Below are 18,000 nucleotides of genomic sequence, written 5' to 3' on the forward strand. Positions count from 1 at the left end.
ATTTGATTTCACGTTCATTACCACATTTGATTTCTATTATATCAGCTATTGATAACCCAGCTATTTCTTGTCCTTCTTGTCCTTCTTGTCCTTCTTGTCCTTCTTCTCTTTCTTCGCCTTCTTCTCGGTTTTTTCCTTCTTCACCTTCTTCTCGATGACTGTCTCCTTGACCGGTGGATCCTTGCGCTTCGAGCTCTTGCTCTTCGTCGGCTCATCCGCGCCGAACTCCTTCTCAAACTCACTCATCATCGTCTCTGCAGTCTTTTGCTTACTCTTCCATTGATCTGGTGCGGCTTTAAATTGCGTGACGCCGAGACGTCGCATGAGAATCGGGCCGTGTCTCGTCGCGTTGAGCGGCCCTTCTTGTCCGGCAAGCCCGCTTAATATGAGCTCCTTACCTCGCGCGTCGGCTTCTCGATAGCACGCTTCGAGTACATGCGAACCAACGGGCGACAGCCCGAGCTGTGCCCATCGACCGTTGAGCTTGGCGATGAATTCCTTCTTCAAGTTTTGCTTTTGCGACGGCGACGCCAAAAACGCCTCTATCGCTCGCGATCCGGCGCTGTCCTGGCACACCTTGAAGACCTCGACGTCGGTCATGGACACCAAACTTTCAGAAAACATGGGCACGCAATCGGCGTTGAACTTGAACAGCGTCTGAAACATCGCGCTCCCGAGTACCGAGCATCGACCGTAATTCGGCGTGTCGAGCCAAAACAGCGCCGGCGCGAGCTGCGAACGACCTTCCTTTCGAGCCTCCATCTTGAGCGTCAGGCCTCGCGCGAGCGCCTTGGCGCTGTCCTTTTCGGCCACTTTCAATCGCGCGCACGCGGCCAACGTTGCGGCTACGACGCCCGAACGCTTTTCGTGAAGCAAAGTCCCGAACACTTGCGAGAGCTCGCCGAGCGTGCTCGAGACGTGTTCGGGATCCTTCGTCGCCGCCAATAACGCCTGAAGCACAAAGTTGGACACTGGATGTTTCGCGGTAGAAATCATCTTGTCACGGAAAAAACGTCGATATATTTCGTTGAACAAACCTTTCGGCGCGACACCCAGGATGGCTTCCATCAAGTGCGATCCGGCGCGCGACTGCATCACATTCTTGATATCCCACTCCTGGGCGTCCGCGAGAAGTTCGCCTTCGGTCGTGCCTTCGGCGGGCGCGCAGCCGAGTAAGCCGGGTATGATCCAATTCAACGCCTCGCCATCGCCTTCGTGCGCTTTGAGCGTGGCTTGCAACAACGCGCTCCCGCACGTGTCCTCGACCAAATTCCACAACTCCTCCTCGATGGCGGCCAACATGGCGTCAGAGAACTTCCTCAGCTCCTCATTGAATCTATACGACGCGTTGTGTGAACTAGAAAATTTCCCCGCCGCGGACGTCCCTCCACGCAGCTTATCCGCCAGACTCTTACCGTCGCTTCGCGCGCCGCCGCCGCCGCCGCCGCTCGCGTTCAAATCCGCCCTTCCCGCGAGTAAAGCTAAAAATTTCCGCGCCACGGGGCTCGCGCGCTTATCGAACGCCACATCCACCGCGTTCTCCACCAACGCGCGTCCCATGGGTTCCAACACATCCCTCCGAAACGCATCCGTCCTCGCCTCGTCCGCCTCGTTCGCGCCCTCCGTCCTCAGGTGCTTCTCCATCATCACCCCCATCGCGCTCTCCAGCACCCTCGACCCGAACAACGACTTCGCCATGACGTAATACCCCCCACCGTTCGCTTCCGTCACCTCCCCGCACCGTTTCATGAACCCCTCGACCGCCTCTCGCGTCGCTCGCGTCGCGCACGCCTCGAGCGTCCGCGAGCACCGCGCGTCCATGCTCAGCGCGCACTCCTGCCCCTCGCATCCCTCCAGCGCGTTCGACCCGATCGCGCGCGCTTCCTCCTCGATCGCGCGCGCTTCCTCCTCGTCCTCGCGCGCCGTCTCGCGCGCCCGTCGTTCGCACGCGTCCAGCGCGCGCTGAATCTCGTCGTAGTACGCCACCGCGTCCTCGTCGACGCGGTACCGCCGCCCGTCGCATCCCTGCACGCTGCCGTCGTACCCAGACTTGGCGCGTCGCTTCTCCAGCGCGTCCTCGCGCGCGGCGTCGTCCATCGCGCGCCGTCGCGCGATGCCGCCGCGCGACGCCGCGCGCGCGGACGCGCGCCGGCGGCGCGATGGCCGACGCGCGATCGATCGATCGCGGACGCGCGACGTCGATCGATCGCGCGTCGATCGACGCGCGATCGTCGATCGACGTCGCGCGCGCTTCGAGTGTCCGAACGCGCGCGCGACGCCGTCCGCGCGATCGCAGATGGACGAAACAGCGCGCATAGTACGACGCGATGGCGAATAAACGATGGCGCATAAACGATGCGCGCGGCACCCTCGCACACGCGGGTTTTTCACGAGGGGGGCTCCCGCGCCGCGGCAAAGCACGCCGCGGCGTCGCACGCCGACGCGCGCGCGCGACGCGCACGGCGACGCGCGACGCGCGACTCGAATTCGTCGCGCTCGCGATGCCGTTCGCGTCCGTGCAGGCGTGCGCGCGCGCGCTGAGCGTCGCGGTGCGATGTAAGACGGCGTCGCTCGTGCCGAGACGCTCGCGCGCCGCGGTGACGGCGCCGGCGACGACGGGCGCGCGGCGGGGCGTGATGACGGAGGCGGTGATCGCGGACGACGTCGGCGAGGCGCGGGTGACGGCGGCGGCGGCGGGGAAGCGACGGGTGGTGGTGCTGGGGAGCGGATGGGGGGCGATTTCGTTCGTGAAGAGCCTCGACGCGAGCGGGCCGTACGACGTCACGCTGGTGTCGCCGAGGAATTATTTTTTGTACACGCCGTTGTTGCCGGGAGCGGCGACGGGGGCGGTGGAGGATCGGTCGATCGTGGAGCCGATTCGACGCCCCATCTCGAGCAAGGGGTACAGGTACTTTGAGGCGAACGCGCTGAGCGTGGACGTGGCGAAGCGAACCGTGCGGTGCCGAGGGAGCGATCATACGTTTCAAGATGAGGAGGATCTGGCTAAGAGCCAGGCGTGGAAGGAGTTTGACTTGGAGTACGATTACTTGGTCACGGCGGTGGGGGCGGTGCCGAACACGTTTGGCGTGCCGGGGGTGCAGGAAAATTGCATGTTTTTCAAAGAGATCAACGACGCGGCGCGGTTTCGACGCGAGGTTAACGAAAGATTTGAATGTGCCACGCTTCCGGGGGTGCCGAAAGAGCGCATCCAGCAGTTGTTGCGTTTCGTTGTCATCGGCGCCGGGCCCACCGGCGTCGAGCTCGCCGCGGAGCTGTACGACTACGTGTACCAAGATGTGGCGAAGACATTCCCTCGTCGGTTGCTCGAAGACGTGAGCATCGAAATCATCGATTTACAAGAAAAGATTTTGTCGGCGTACGACAGGCGGATCGCAGAGTACGCGACGGATTTCTTTCAACGGGCCAACATCAAGTGCCTGCTCGGCGCCGCCGTTAAGGAGGTCAAGGACGGCGCCGTCGTCATCTCTGATCGTGATGGTTCGAACGTGCGCGAAGTTCCGTTCGGGCTCGCAGTTTGGTGCACGGGTATCAAGCTCAACCCGTTCTGCGAAAAGCTGATCGAGTCTTTACCCCAACAAGAAAACAAGCGTTCGTTACTCACCGATAAGAATCTTCGAGTCAAGGGAAGCGACGGGACGATTTTTGCCTTGGGCGATTGCGCCACGATCGAACGTCCGCGCTCGCTCGCCAAAGCGGAAGAACTCTATCGAGAAGCGGCGCGATGCACCCCAGAAGGTGACTGCGAAATCGATCTCAGCAAGGACGGCGTGAAGAAGGCGTTGAAGTACGGCTTCGACGAGTTTCCGCACTTGGAAGAAATTTACAACCGCGTGGATGATGTTTTCACTACGTTCACGGGTGGTAGTGATCGTATGTCTTTCCCCGAGTTCCGTGTCATGCTCGAAGACGTTGACAAAGGCCTTCGCGCTTTGCCGGCGACGGCGCAGGTAGCTAAGCAAGAGGGCCAGTACCTTGCTCAGTATTTCAACACTTGCGCGGGGGATGAGGATAAAATCAAACAAGGTGACGCGCGATTCGATTACGTGCACAAAGGTTCGCTCGCGTACATCGGCAAGGACGCGGCTGTCGCTGATATTCCCGGTTTCGCCATCGTAAAGGGCTTTGCTGCCGGTTTGATTTGGAAATCGTTTGAGACAGTTTCCCAGGTTTCCCCGCGCAACGTTCTTCTCGTCGCCGCCGACATGATCAGAACCAAGATCTTTGGTCGCGACATTTCGCGCATCAACTAAACAGTCAAGCTTCGCATCAATAGCATTTAAGCGAAGTGATTTAAGCCGCTCACTACAGCATCATACTGTACTCGTGTTGAAATGAAATCTCATCGTACTTCACGCGTCGCTCGCCGCTAACTTGTTTTTTTAGAAAGATGGTTGGAAAAGATGTTTGGTTTCTTATTACTGTAGCCAACGACATAAATGTCTCATGCGGCCGCACGGCGCGATCGTCGCGGCGGACTTGTCGGTGGCGTCGCAACCTTGGGTAAATCGGGCGCAACGTTTTCTTGCTCATCGGAAGTCTTGCTGTCTGTTCGGACAATTTCCGATGGAATTTCCTCGTCGTTGTCCACTGTTTGAGGTTTTTCCTCGCTAGGTTCTTCTTCCTCTTTCTTAATTTCTGCAACAACAGTCTCTTCTTTACCCTCAGCTCGCGCCGACACGTTGTATGCTGCCGCTCGTTCGACGTGCGCGTCGTTAAGCCTAGTCTCGAAAGCCTCCACAAACTGTTTTGCTTCGGGCTTTGCCGCGCGCTTCTGCTTGTGACACATCGCGATGAAGCACGCATGTACTTCGTGATCATACAAGGCAGCATCGTACTGCTTCCAACTCTCTGTGAACTTCTTGAAAGCACGCTCGCTGAGGTTGAGTTGCGAGATGCAAAAGGCGATATCGCGCGCAGGTTTCGGTGTTTCAGCCAAACACGCCTCGGCAAATCTCGCGCACATCTTTTCGCATATTGCTTCAGCCTGACGCTCCTTGTCAATGAACCCGACGAGACGAGTCATGATGCGCTTGAAAGCGTCCGGAGAAATATCTTCGTCGGAGGACAGCCTAGACAATAAATCTGTCAGCAAGTTGTAAATCGGATTACCGTGCTTCTGAGAGAGTTCGTGGAAGAACAGCTTTGCCACGCCGGCGACTCGGGGGTCGACATCCTCCAGACATCGAGCCATCTCGCTGATATGACCCTTGACTTTCATCATATCGTTCAAAACCAAATGGGACAACATCGTGATGGCGTGTTGTCGAACGCTTGCGTCGGTGTCGTGCAACGAGTTGCCCCATTCCTTGATACCGTACAAGTGTTCAGTCCACGGCTCGACGGCGTTGGGGAATCGGAACGCCAGATCACCAAGGGCGACAAGAAGCGCGGAGCGAGTACCCTTGTCGGACTCGACTTTGAGACGAGTAAAGATCAATTTGAGATGATCCTCGCAGAATTTGGCGTCCAAAACCATGAAGCGCGTAAGCGCGGCGAGCGCAGCGCCGCGCAAAAGTTCGGGCCCTTGCACCACTGCTGGGTGAGAGCAAAGCTGCACGACAAATGGAGCATATATGGCGACGAGCCCACGCGCAGCGCCCTTTTTCGTGGCGAGAAGCTCAGCTTCGGCCTTTTCTCGAGTGGCGTCTAACAAGAGATCCTCTGCGACGGCACCTTCGCCCATGGCGGCGGCGAGATCGTTGTCACCCGAGTCACCTTTTTCCTTTGCCTCGGCCGCCTCGCGGTCACGAACGACTCTGGCTTGACGAACGGAGCGCGCGAGCTTTTCGATGTGTACCAAGTGTTTCAGTGAAACCTCGCCGAGAACGAACAAGAACCGTGCCAACACAGCAGTAGGTATTTTGTCCATAGAGTTGCCATTGAACGTAGCAACGGCGAACGCCTTGATGACTTCCGAAGACGCATGCTCAGGGTCGGGATGGAGCGAATAGAGAGCCGAAATCGCTTGTTCGGCGGATGGAAACCACGCGCGACCCGCGAGCGGAGCGGCCGGATGAAGCACCTTGGCAAGCTCAGCGAATACCGGGTGGCTGAGCTCCAAAGGCTCGCCATCCTTTCCTCGGACCACCGTGAGCGCGCAGCACGCGGCTCGGCACAGTGTTGGAGATTTCTTTTCGCCCGATAGCGCAGCCTCGATCGCGGCGCACACAGTTCCGAGATGTCCCCGCACGATTTCAGGACTCGTACGAGCGCACATCGTGAGTACATTAAGCGCCGCGGCCTTGCGGTTATTCGAACATTCATCACTCGATACATTTGACCACAAAGTCTTCATCACCGCGCCAGTCGGCGGCAATCGACCCGATAAGACGAGCGCCTTCAGGACATCTTCAAGCGACGCTAGTTCACCTAGTGCGGCTGTGGCAGCGAGTTCGCTCAAGCCCGCTGCTGCGAGCATCGGGCTCTCGGCGTTCGAAAGATACAACACATCCACAGCTTCGACAACGGCGTCTTTGATGGCTTGATCGCGAGAGAAGATGAGGCCGAGCAATCGTCGAACACCTTCGGTAGAACCATCGACATTAAATTGACGCATGCGAACGAGTAAGCCAATAGCTTCGGTGACGTCGGAGGCGACAGAGGAAGTGAGGAGATTGCTCAAGTTTGCCACCGTGCCAGAGAGTTGCACCGTGAACCCGAGGGCGGTTTTCAGCGCCGCAACCATGGTGCGAACTGCTTCGAGACCGCCATTGAGATGGATTGCGGCGTTCGCATCGCCTTCTTGTTGTTTCGGAGGTTCCTGCGATCCGTCCTCGGTGTTCGATTCTTTGCCTTCGGCGCTCTCCTCGGGCGTTTCTTCTTCGGGCGGAGTCATCGACGCGAGCTTGGCTTCGTAATCCTTCAACGATTCAGCAAACGTCGCGCTCGGAAGTTGCGGAGCGAAAGGGTTGAACCCCAAAAGCGATGCAAGTAGACCCATAGCCGCCTTGCGCACGAGTGCGCCCTTGTCGTGCAGTCGCCCGATTGCGAGGTCCGTGACGACGAGCCAGTGCGACAACGGAATCGCCTTGGCTTCAGCCATGGTCGCCCACGTGTTCAATACTCGTGCTCGCGTAAACGCACTCGTATCGTGTACACGCTCGACGAGTAGATCTAAGAACCCTTGTTTCGTGCGTAGAAGTGGCGCAGTGCTGTTGTCGTGATGATCGCTCACCGCAACGACATCCTTCTGCGAAATCAAGAGGTGTCCCAATACAGAGACTATCGCAGAACGCAAAGAGTACGCTTCGCCATCCAAATGAGGCATGAGCACGGACATGTTCGTCATCGTCGTCTTTGGCATACGTTCTGCGATTTCACTGAGGAAAGCACCGACACAACGCACGCCGACAGCGTCGCTGGCTTGCTGCAGCTTGTAATCATGAGGATCGACGCGCCCAACCTCGCGAATAAGTGCCGCCGCGAGGTGCGCGTTTTCAAATCTATCAGCCGCCGCGCTCGCGAGTTCCGCGATTGGGCCGGACAAATGCTCGCACTTGTTCAGTAGATGAATCAACGCTGTGGTTACTTGCTCGAGCTGGCCCCACTTGAGCGCACAAGAGCCCATCATTTCAAACGCCGCGCGCTTCGTCACTTTGCTCTTCAACGCCGCGGGATTTTCGAGCAACATCGACCCGAGACGCACAAACAACCTCAAGAAGTCCTCCTCGGGCTGCTTCGGACGGAATACCTGCCACAAATCGATGTCCAAGGCACCAGCCATGACGTGCACGATGCGCTCACGCTGTTCGTCCCACGCCCACTCCGCCAACTTTGCCTTATTCGTCTGCTTCTTCTTCCCCTTGGCGCCAGGCGCGGGCTTTTGCGCGCACGCCATCGCGGCGCACTCCTTCGATTCTTTTTCGCACACCTCGCACACGTGGAATATAAACGTTGCGTACGCCTTCAACGCCTGTCGATACCCAAACATCGTCTCCGCGTGCGCCTCATCCGCGCTCGCGCCGCTCACCACCGCCGCCGTCACGCTCGCGCTCAACACGCTCAAATTCGAACACAACGCATCGATCAAGCGCATGCGTTCGATCGGCGTCAACTCGATGAAATCTCTGCGTTCGCGCACCATCGTCAGTCTCCGACCGCGCCCTCATCGTTTCGTCGCGCGCTCGCGCGGGCGCGCTTCGCTCGCCCCGGAATCAAAGTTCGTTGAAAACGGCCCACGCGTCGCATCGTATTCCTTCGCTCCGCGCACCTGCACAGCGCGTACGCCCCCCCGAACGCGTTCAAATCGTTCACCAACGTCTCGGCTTCGCCATCGCACAGGATGCGGACGACGTCATCGACCGCGTCGGCGCGTTCGGACGGATCGCACGACGCGACGTCGAGGCTGGCGTCGCGCGCGATGACGATGCGTCGTCGTCCGTCGCGCGCGCGGGCGTCGTCGTCGTCGGCGTCGACGCAGAGGTCGGCGAAGGCGTCGGGAACGACGAATTCTCGCGCGAGGTCGAGGGCCATCGCGGCGCGGGGACGCGCGTGGGTGTGAGGGAGGTGGCGGGCGAGCGAGCTTTTGGTTCCCCCGCCGCGCGCGCGAGGGCGAAGGCGCGAGGGGTGATTGCGGATGAATTCAATTAAAGATTGAGACCGCGCGCGTCTATGCGACGTCGCTCGTGTCGGATGGCGCGACGTCGACTTGGACGTCGACGCCTTCGTCGGGCGCTTCGATGACGGGCGCTTCGATGACGGGCGCTTGGACGTCGACGTCGACGACGTCGACGGCTTCGACGAGGCTCGTATCGATTTCTTGACGGTTGCCGCCGCCGAAAAGACCACCAAAGAAGCCTGGTTTCTTCGTACGCTTTTTCGCTTGCTTTTGTGCGCGCTTTTCGAGTGTTTTTGACTTCTTTTCTGCCAAAATCTTGAGATTGTCGTGCGCGGCTTGCGCGCACTCCTGACAGCGAACGCTGAAGCCACTTTCGGCGATGCTCTGAGACGCGCGGACGCACCAGTCAACGAAATCGGTCACTTCGCTCTGTAAATGTTGTTCAAGTGACGTGTCTTCTTCGTCCGATCGAATAGACTTGATTATACGCTCCGTCATCGTCTCGAGAACCTGCATGAACTTGACGTCGCCAAAGTTTTTAAATAGGGGCTTCCATTCCACGGCGCGCAGCACCACGCAGTTTTGTAAGTAGGTGTCATGATTTTTCAGAGCATCGATGGTTTCGTCGAGCAAAAGCCTGTTCGCTTCGACATTATCACCAACGAGAGACTCGCTTTCTGGATGTCTGAAGAGCTCGATGCATGCGTCCCGCCAAGTTTCGTGCTTGACGATGATGTCGTCGAAGGCGTTCAAGACGACGAGCACCCTGCCGACGTCGTCAACAGAAACTACCTGCGCGAGTTGAATAGTGAAGGTATCGGCCTGGGTGCAGAGAATTGATGCGTTCAGTTCATCCGTGCCGAAGTGTTCGGGAAGCGTTCTTTGCTCATCTTCGAGAGCCACTGCCTCTTGACCTAAAGAGATGAGTTCCGTTACTCGCTCACCGCGAGCGTACTCCAACATATCGTCATCCAACTGCTTAGCAGCGCGATCGAATGCATGAATTCGCAGCAGTAAGTGTAAAGCGCCGGCGGTTGACTCGTTTGCATTCGTCCGGCGTACAAACTCTACCTCGGCGGCTTCAATCAAAGTCGTCAGTAAGTTGGCGGCGCTTTCAATTTGTTGTTCAACGTCGCGGTCCGCCGGCACAGGTTGAATGGTACACACGTTGACGATGTGCGCCACCTCATTCGCGATTTCCAGAAGTGCACGAATTTGTGCGGGATCTTCGTCACCCTTGTCCTTCATGTGTTGAACTCTCCGTAGCATGGCCTCACGTGTAGCCTCGAGCCGCGCGCGAACTTTGCGTTTGGATACGGCGACTTGAGCTCTCAACGCGTAGATGCTAACGATCTTTCCAGCCTTCGCGAGATCGATAAATTCTCGATGGACAGAATTTGCGCTCTCCTCAGGTTCTTTCTCAAAATTCAGCTTTTTCGTGACCTTCTTGCTCACTGAAAGCCTTTCTGATACAATCATACCAACGCGCACCATCAACAGAGCGCATATGATGCCCATCAGAAATGCTGTGGACAGGCCCGTCAACGAGCTGTCTGTCGCGAATATCATACCGAGGAGGGGAATGAGACCTTGCAAAAAACCAGCGGTCGACTCAGTCTTATTGAGCGCATTGTGGATTTTCTTTTGAGCAAAACCGAGGGTGATAATACGCCATGGCTGGCAAATCAAAACGAACAAAGCGGATATCCAGTGCACCGCCACGAGGCCGTAAATACTGATGCCCTCGGCGATGTTTGGAGAACCCGCGAGAATCACTCCAAGCTTTTGAATCATTTCAATTGCGAGGTAATTCAATGCCAGACGATCGAGCCAAGCCATTTTCGAGGCGCGCTCTCGAGCTTTCTGGGTCAACGTTCTTTTCAATGGTTTCTTTTTCATCGAAAGTTCCGGAAGGCGTTCGCGACGACTCTTCTGATTCTTTAGACTCTTCGCTTTCTCGAGGATTCGACCGAAGAAGGATGGTTTTTCCGTCGCTTGACCGCTTTGTTCCTCGAATAACTCATCGTCGACTATGGCGGCGAGCTCTTCGGTTTCCGAGTCGAGCTTGAAAGTCGACGTTCGTTCAAATGTGGGCTTACGAAGACTGACACTTTGGGACAAAGATTTATCAATTTCGACTCTCGCCAAAGTTGAAGTTCGTTGAAGCGTCGGTTTTCGCTCAGCCCCGCTTGGGGTAGGCGAGTGTGAATCGCCGTCTTGCGCAAGAGTCGTAGACCGCGATAGCACTGGTGTGCGTATAGTCGCTTGTCGCGAGACGTTCCTCACAATCTCCGAGATTTCCAACTTATCAGATTCCGTCAACTCAGTGCGTCTGTAGATATCGTATAGGGCACCCCAGCTATCGAGGGTTCGCGCATCGTCCAATTTACCATCGATTCGAATACGACGAACTTTGTTGATAACGAAAAGTGGTAGCCCCACACCGATGGCGAGTATGATCCCGCATGCCGCAGATGTCGCGAGAATATGCTCTGGTGAATCGCAATCGACGTCAACGTCGTAGACCAACACTCTGGCTTCGCTCGAGCCGTACTTTATGCAATCAAACGCCTGGAGACACAGGCGGACAATCGGTAAATACAGAATTGTCAAACAGAGCGAGCCAAATACTCGAAGCGTCGCCCTTAGCTTGTATTGCCGCTGCAATTCTTTCACCACTCGATCACCGCTCTCAGACGCGTATGTTCGACGCTCCTTCGAGCTAAAGATGCCAGGCCGAGCGATCCAGAACATCGTCTTTTCTCCGTCGTGAGCGCTGCGAATTGCCAAAACAGTGTGTTCGTAACAGTATGCAGCGTAGCGATCGCGAAGATAAAACACCACAGCTAAGCCGCATGGAATTATGAGCGCACCCGACCAAAAGAGAGTGGGCCATTTGATGTTCGCACCTGCGCACTCCGGAGCCAAAAACTCGATGTTGAAGTTGAAAGCCTTCAGCCAATCCGCAAAGTTCAGAACCGGGAGAGGCCATTTAATTTCCACACTAAAGGAGATGGAAAAGAATTGCAAAGTCTCAACCACTTTTTTGATCATGTTGGTAGAAACGGCACCCAAAGCTTCCGCAGCTTTGAAGCCCACGAGGCCTGCGACAACGACGAAGAAGGCGGCGACGCCGGCGCTCGCCGCCGAGTTTTCTGGGCATTCTAAACATTGCGTGCCGCTCTTGTAATAGCCTTCGAGACAAGCTCGGCAAAGCAGACCCGTTGATCCTTCACGGCAGCCAGCATTTCCTTCAACGCAGCGTATGGGAAAAGGACATTCTCCCTGTGGCACACAAAAATCATCGATAGAAGCGTATACACCCTCGTTGTTTGTGCAGTCTTGGATGTAAGCGTTCGGAGGACCGTCGGTGTTGGGCAGTTCGTCGAATCGCTTGAACATCAAGGGCCAATGCTCAACATCGGCGAACATTCCAGTGGAATTCTCATAAGAAACTGTAGAATTCCAAACGGTGATGTCGCTCTTGAAGGGTGTCACTTGCGCAAACATGTTGCGCATGTCTGTCACCTGCCTGACGTTCCAGCTGTTGATGGATAAATCCATTAGAGACGCTCCTTGAAACATTGAATTCATATCAACCACGGAAGACGTGTCCCAAGCCAGCGAAGAGACATTGTTATTGTTAAAATTCGTTGCGAGATTAAACATTCGCGCCATGCTCGTAACTGAACCTGTATTCCAATTACCGACGCCACCGTTGAATAAGGATGCTCCGAGAAACATTTCTTCCATATCCTTGACGGCTAGAGTGTTCCAAGCACCCCAAAAGCGATCACCACTATCGATAATCGGGTTCAAAGCGGATGCAGAGGCGAACATTCTTTTCATTGACGTCACGGCTGCTGTGTTCCATCTGCCGACACCACTGTTCGCAGTGCCGGCGCCGTTGAACGCGACTGCGCCCTCAAACATGGACGCCATCGAGATCACTGAAGAAGTATCCCAATTATTGATGTCCTGGTCGAATGTAGTGGCACGGTATAGCATGTACTGCATATCGACGACATTACTTGTGTCCCACGAGTAGAGTGGTTGATTGAAAGCCGCATTATCAGCCATCATGTAGGACATGTTCACCACCGAGGACGTGTCCCAAGCACCGATGGCGCTGTTGAACAGAGCCGCCCCCTGTAACATGTTTGCCATGGTCGTGACAGAGCTTGTGTTCCAAACACCGATATCGCCGGCAAACGCGGTAGCGTTTGCGAAAACCTCCGACATATCCTGCACCGTATTCGTGTTCCAACTCGTCAGATCACTGGTAAACGTCGTCGCACCTCGAAACATGCCTCGCATCCTCTGCAAATTCGTCGTACTCCACGATGCAAGGACGGAGTTGAACGTTGACGCAAACGCAAACATATCAGTCATATCAACGACATTAGATGTGTCCCAGTCATCGATCGAACTTGTGAATGCAGTGGCGTTGTAGAACATCTCCTTCATCGACGTTGCAGCGCCCGTATTCCACGAACCAATCGGTTGGCTGAAGCTCGATGCCTGCGAAAACATTGCCTCAAAGCTTCCGACCGACGCAGTATTCCAGGACGATATGGGTTGATTGAACGTGGACGCGCCGCTGAACATTCCAGCCATGTTCGTGACCGCGCGCGTATTCCACGTCGATAGAGCACCGTTGAACAGATTTGCACTCGCAAACATGTTCTGCATATTCTTCACGTTGACCACGTCGAAGCCGCTCAAGTCACTCGGTGCGAACGCCTTCGCCGACGAAAACATAGAACTCATGTCCGTCACCGAACTCGTCACCCAACCGCCAGCCGAACCGAGTCCCGGACGGTTGAAATCAAACGCGCTCTCGAACATAGAGCTCATATCTAGCACAGACGCCGTGTTCCAGCCCGAGATGTCCTCGTTAAACTTGAGCGCCAATTTGAAAGTGCCGGCCATATCGACGACGTTCCTCGTGTTCCAAGCACCAATACCGGCGCCTGGGAAGTCGGATGCCATCTCAAACATGCTCGAAATATTTCCCACATTCACCATGTTCCAAGTGCCGACGTTCTGTGTAAAAAAGTTGGCTTTATAAAACATTTGACTCATGTCCGTCACCAACGCCGTACTCCAGCTTCCGATCGCCTTGTTGAATCGGCTGGCGCCGGCGAACATTCCAACCATTTTCGTCACCGCAGCCGTATTCCACGCCGAGATGTCCGCATTGAACGATTGCGCATCCTTGAACAATTCCGACATATCGGTGATGAGCGCGGTGTTCCACTGCGTAATATCGTCGTACACGGCAGGACCACAGTCCACCGGCGCACTGTCGCAATTGCACGCCCCGGAAGAGGAAGCGGCCAAGCAACTGCTCACGGCGGCTTTCAGCTGACTCAAGGACGTGAACGGACCTGGGCTAACCCAAACAGAAGGCGGACCGTCGCGCGATGCGGAGAAATCAGGCTGGCGGTACATCGTCAACCAAGCCGTGGCGGAACTGAACATGTTTGTCACGCCGGCGCCGGCGGGGACGGACCAGTTACGAATGCCGTCTTGCAAGAAAGCCGTCGCCCCTTGAAACATGCGCGTCATCGAAACCGCAGACGTCACGACCCACGAAGAAATATCTTGATTGAATGAAGGGTTACCCTCAAACATGTATTCAAAATCTTCAACTTTGGACACGTCCCACCCGCCAATCGATCCGTTGAAGGAAGTGCCCTGAAACATGTACGCCGTGCTGCGAACCTCACCAGTGTTCCAGATGGTCAGGTTCAGTAAAGGCGCGTTGGTGCCCTGAAACATCGCATGCATGCCCGTGACTTTACTCGTGTCCCACGTGTTGAGGGGCTGATTGAAAGAGGTCGCGCTTTCAAACATGTACTCCATGTCCGTCACTTCCCCGGTGTCCCACTTGGTGATGTCCTGATTGAAACTCGTCGCCTGTTTAAACATCGAATTCATGTTCGTCACTCTCGCCGTGTTCCACGATTGTATATTTTGATTGAAGGCGGTCGCGCCTTGTAACATATTTCTCATGTTCGTGACCTTCTCCGTATTCCATGCCGTGATATCCGAATTGAAACTCCGCGCGCCATAAAAGGCTGATTCAAGGTTCGTCACTCGCCGCGTGTTCCATGCTCCGATGTTCTGATTGAACGCGGTAGCTTCTTCAAAAATAGCCTGCATGTCGAGCACGCTTTCCGTGTTCCAGCTTCCGATGTTCTGATTGAACGCAGACGCTCTATAAAACATGTACCTCATTTTCTGCACGTTGTTCGTGTTCCAAGAAGAGATGTCCTGATTGAACGCCGCGGCTTCTTGAAACATAAAGTTCATCCTCGTCACAAGAGCCGTATTCCACGCCGAGATGTCCGCGTTAAACGATGTCTTACCTCGAAAAACCTCCGATAAGTCCGTAAGTTGTTCAACGCGCCATAGACGTATCGGCGCGCCCTCGCCGCTTCCGCAGTCTACGCTCTGCAATTTGCAGTTGCACGCCCCAGAAGGCGAAGCGGCGAGACAGTTGTCCACCGCGGTTTTCAAGGCCGTTTTACTCGTAAACGGCGACGGTCCCGTCCAGGCAGAGGCTGGTCCGGCCTTCAACGTCGTCCAATCGTTTCTGCGATACTTCTCAAGCCACTTGGTCGCGCCCTCGAACATATCGTTGACATTATTGGTCCCACCGTGCGGCCAACCTGTGATATCTTGATCAAAATTCACGGCGTTTTTGAACATATCAGTGAACCAATTGATCGCGTTTGTGTTCCAACTAGAGATATCTTCATTGAACGACCTGGCGTTGTCAAACATACCCTCGCAATCAGTGACTTTGGTGACGTTCCAAGCGCCGATGCCCGCGCCGGTGAACGAACTCGCGCCTCTGAACATGTCCCACATTGTCACTTGCACATTTGACGCTGTGTTTATGGTCCATCCGCCCAGGTTGGCGTTGAATTGGTTTGTTCTGTACGGAATATTACCGAAACTTTGATCAGTGGCGTATTCAGAATCCGCGAAGACACCCTTGAAACTGACGACGTTCGACACGTCCCACGAGCTTATAGGGGGAATGGCATAAGTAACGCCACCTATAGTCACTGTTCCACACGAAGCGCCGGTCGCATCGTGGGCTAAGCAGTGCTTTATCGTCGAGCACATATTGCATCCCGAGCTTGAATCCCGATTATGTTGCCCTGTGAACGCGCCCGTCGTACAGATGGTGGCGTTGTTGGGCGCGCACAGGACCTGCGCGTCGACGCCGATCCATCGCGACCCGATCGCGACGACGACCATCGCCTCCACCATCATCCGCGCCATCGTCCGCGCGCGCGCGCGCCGTCCGATCCCGCCCCGCGCCGCCGTCGTCGTCGTCGTCGTCGTCGTCGTCGTCGTCGAATTCGCGCGGCCCGCGGCGACGTTCGAGTTCGACCCCGCGTCCGCGCGCCTCGCCGCGCCTCGCCGCGATCGCGCGTCGCGCGTCGCGCGCGCCTCGCCGCGCGCGCCTCGCCGCGTCCGCGTCCGCGTCCGCATCGTCGTCGGCGTCGCGCGCGCGCGTTTGACGCGCGCGGTCGTTCGTCCCCGTCGCCGACGAACGGTCGATTCTCTGCCAGAGAATCTCTGGATTTGATTTTTCATGGGATCGCGTGCGCGCGGATTACGTGATCGACCGCGGTCGCGCGGTGTAAACAGGTGTTCGGACATTCGGTCACCCCGCGGACTGTTTGCCCAGTGCGATGCGCGTCGCGCGGCGTCGCGTCGCCCCGCGCGCGGCGCGCGGCGCGCGCGCGGCACGCGTCGACGCGACGCGCGCGCGCGATCGAGCGCGCGCGCGCACCGGCGACGGACGACGCGGCGACGAGGGCGCGCGAAGGCGCGAACGCGCGCGAGACGGCGAATTCACGGGCGCGGAATTCAGTTTGAATCGATCGCGCGCGCGACGGACGACGGACGACGGACGACGGCATGCCGCCGAAGACGACGGCGACGGGGAAGAAACCGGCGGGGAAGGGGACGAAGAAACCGGCGGGGGTGAAGAAGCCGGCGGCGAAGAAGAAGAAAGCGGCGACGAAGAAGAAGAAGGCGGCGACGAAGAAGAAGGCGACGGCGAAGGCGGAGGCGCCGAAGAACGATTACGAATTGCACGGACAGAAGCGGGACGCGCCGGACGAGACGGATCCGTTGAGGAAGTTTTACGCGTCGTTGAGGCGACAGAATCCGAAGAGCGTGATGGCGGAGGTGTGGTTGATGGAGCACGGGTTGCTCGAGGACGCCGAGGCGCAGGCGGACGCGTACAAGCGGTTTTTGAAGAGTAAGGGGAGAGCGGTGCCGAAGCTTGCGGTGAAAAAGACGACCACGGTGAAGAAGGAACCGAAATCGGAGGTGAAGACGGAAGCGGTGAGTGAAGAACAGGTGAAACCGACGGTGGCGTTGGACGACGAGGACTCGGACTCGGACGTGCCGCTCGCGCGACGCGCTTCGCTGAAATAAAGACTCGAAGCGACGCCGTCGGCGATTCACCAGCGCACGACGACGCGTATTCGTATAGCCCTTAGTGCTCTTTTAATCAATCGCGAGTTGTGGATTGATCGGTCGCGGTCGATGATCGCGGCGTCGCCGAGCTATTTCTGGATAGCGCTTTTTGTGGAAGCAGCACACCGCGGAGCCTCGAGGAGCGCTCGCGCGCGTGTCGCCCGATGCCTCGCGAGGCGCGATATGACACCCTCTACCCCGTGTCCGCGCGTCAATACTACGATTTAATGCTCTCGAGCGCGTTTCAGCGCGACGTGCACGTCAATGGATTGGGCATGCGGGTCTGGGACAACGTCGACGAATACCCGCGACCGCGGCGATTACATCGTAAGGCGTACAGCGAACCGACGCTGCGATTGCCAAAATGGATGGCTCGATTCGCGCGCAAGTCGCAGGCGTACACGGAGTATTCGGAATTCGACCCGGAGACACTGTCGAGAACGACGCGCGTCGTCCCGACGTTGGGCGCGAACGTGATGGAGTTCACCGTGGAGGAGCGATACGTCGATCGCGAACCGAGTGCGAACTCAAAGACGAAACGGGGTAAGCGGTCCACGACGGTCGAGCGTGCGGGCTGCGTGGTTATTTCAGTGGTGCGTATTCGATGCAAGGTGCGGTTGTTTCGTAACTTGTTTGAGCGATGGATTTTAGAACAAAGCGAACTCAAAGTGGCGCAGAGAGATGCGTACGTGTTGAACGCGTTGAAAGAAAACGCTTACGACGATCTGTTGGCTCGCGACGAGCTCGAGAAAGCTCAATCGCAACGTGACGCGATCGACGCGCACGCTTCGTCGCCGCTGACGTCGATTGCGCGCACCGCCACCGCATCTGCTGCTATCGTCGTGGTAAGGCTTCTCGTCGCGCGGCCCGGCCGCCGAAGCCGCTAACTTCTATACCTATAGCGAATTAAT

The 18,000-nt window shown here is 56.7% G+C and overlaps 6 protein-coding genes across 6 annotated transcripts; 3 read left to right on the plus strand and 3 right to left on the minus strand.

Moving 5' to 3' along the window:
• Window positions 1-60: 60 nt before the first annotated feature.
• OSTLU_14147 (predicted protein) lies at window positions 61-2,097 on the minus strand (the record flags this gene model as incomplete). Its single annotated transcript, XM_001416302.1, has 1 exon — window positions 61-2,097. One exon carries the CDS (start codon window positions 2,095-2,097, stop codon window positions 61-63), a length of 2,037 nt encoding a protein of 678 aa, XP_001416339.1.
• A 336-nt stretch (window positions 2,098-2,433) lies between these two features.
• On the plus strand, window positions 2,434-4,373 carry NDA2 (NADH dehydrogenase, extrinsic). Its single transcript, XM_001416067.1, has one exon. It carries the CDS (start codon window positions 2,502-2,504, stop codon window positions 4,269-4,271), a length of 1,770 nt encoding a protein of 589 aa, XP_001416104.1. The 5' UTR covers window positions 2,434-2,501; the 3' UTR covers window positions 4,272-4,373.
• An 89-nt stretch (window positions 4,374-4,462) lies between these two features.
• Window positions 4,463-8,104, minus strand: CPD3501 (predicted protein; the record flags this gene model as incomplete). Its single annotated transcript, XM_001416303.1, has 1 exon — window positions 4,463-8,104. The coding sequence occupies one exon, from the start codon at window positions 8,102-8,104 to the stop codon at window positions 4,463-4,465; it is 3,642 nt and encodes a 1,213-aa protein (XP_001416340.1).
• Window positions 8,105-8,629: 525 nt separating this feature from the next.
• Window positions 8,630-15,877, minus strand: LppQ (Lipoprotein Q-related gene; the record flags this gene model as incomplete). The annotated part of the gene is made up of 1 exon (XM_001416304.1): window positions 8,630-15,877. The coding sequence occupies one exon, from the start codon at window positions 15,875-15,877 to the stop codon at window positions 8,630-8,632; it is 7,248 nt and encodes a 2,415-aa protein (XP_001416341.1).
• Window positions 15,878-16,522: 645 nt separating this feature from the next.
• Window positions 16,523-17,047, plus strand: OSTLU_14151 (predicted protein; the record flags this gene model as incomplete). The annotated part of the gene is made up of 1 exon (XM_001416068.1): window positions 16,523-17,047. The coding sequence occupies one exon, from the start codon at window positions 16,523-16,525 to the stop codon at window positions 17,045-17,047; it is 525 nt and encodes a 174-aa protein (XP_001416105.1).
• A 206-nt stretch (window positions 17,048-17,253) lies between these two features.
• Window positions 17,254-17,976, plus strand: OSTLU_92283 (predicted protein; the record flags this gene model as incomplete). The annotated part of the gene is made up of 1 exon (XM_001416069.1): window positions 17,254-17,976. The coding sequence occupies one exon, from the start codon at window positions 17,254-17,256 to the stop codon at window positions 17,974-17,976; it is 723 nt and encodes a 240-aa protein (XP_001416106.1).
• Window positions 17,977-18,000: the final 24 nt, after the last annotated feature.

The sequence above is a fragment of the Ostreococcus lucimarinus genome, chromosome 2 (assembly GCF_000092065.1).
Source record: "Ostreococcus lucimarinus CCE9901 chromosome 2, complete sequence".
In the NCBI taxonomy this organism is placed as follows: domain Eukaryota; kingdom Viridiplantae; phylum Chlorophyta; class Mamiellophyceae; order Mamiellales; family Bathycoccaceae; genus Ostreococcus; species Ostreococcus sp. 'lucimarinus'.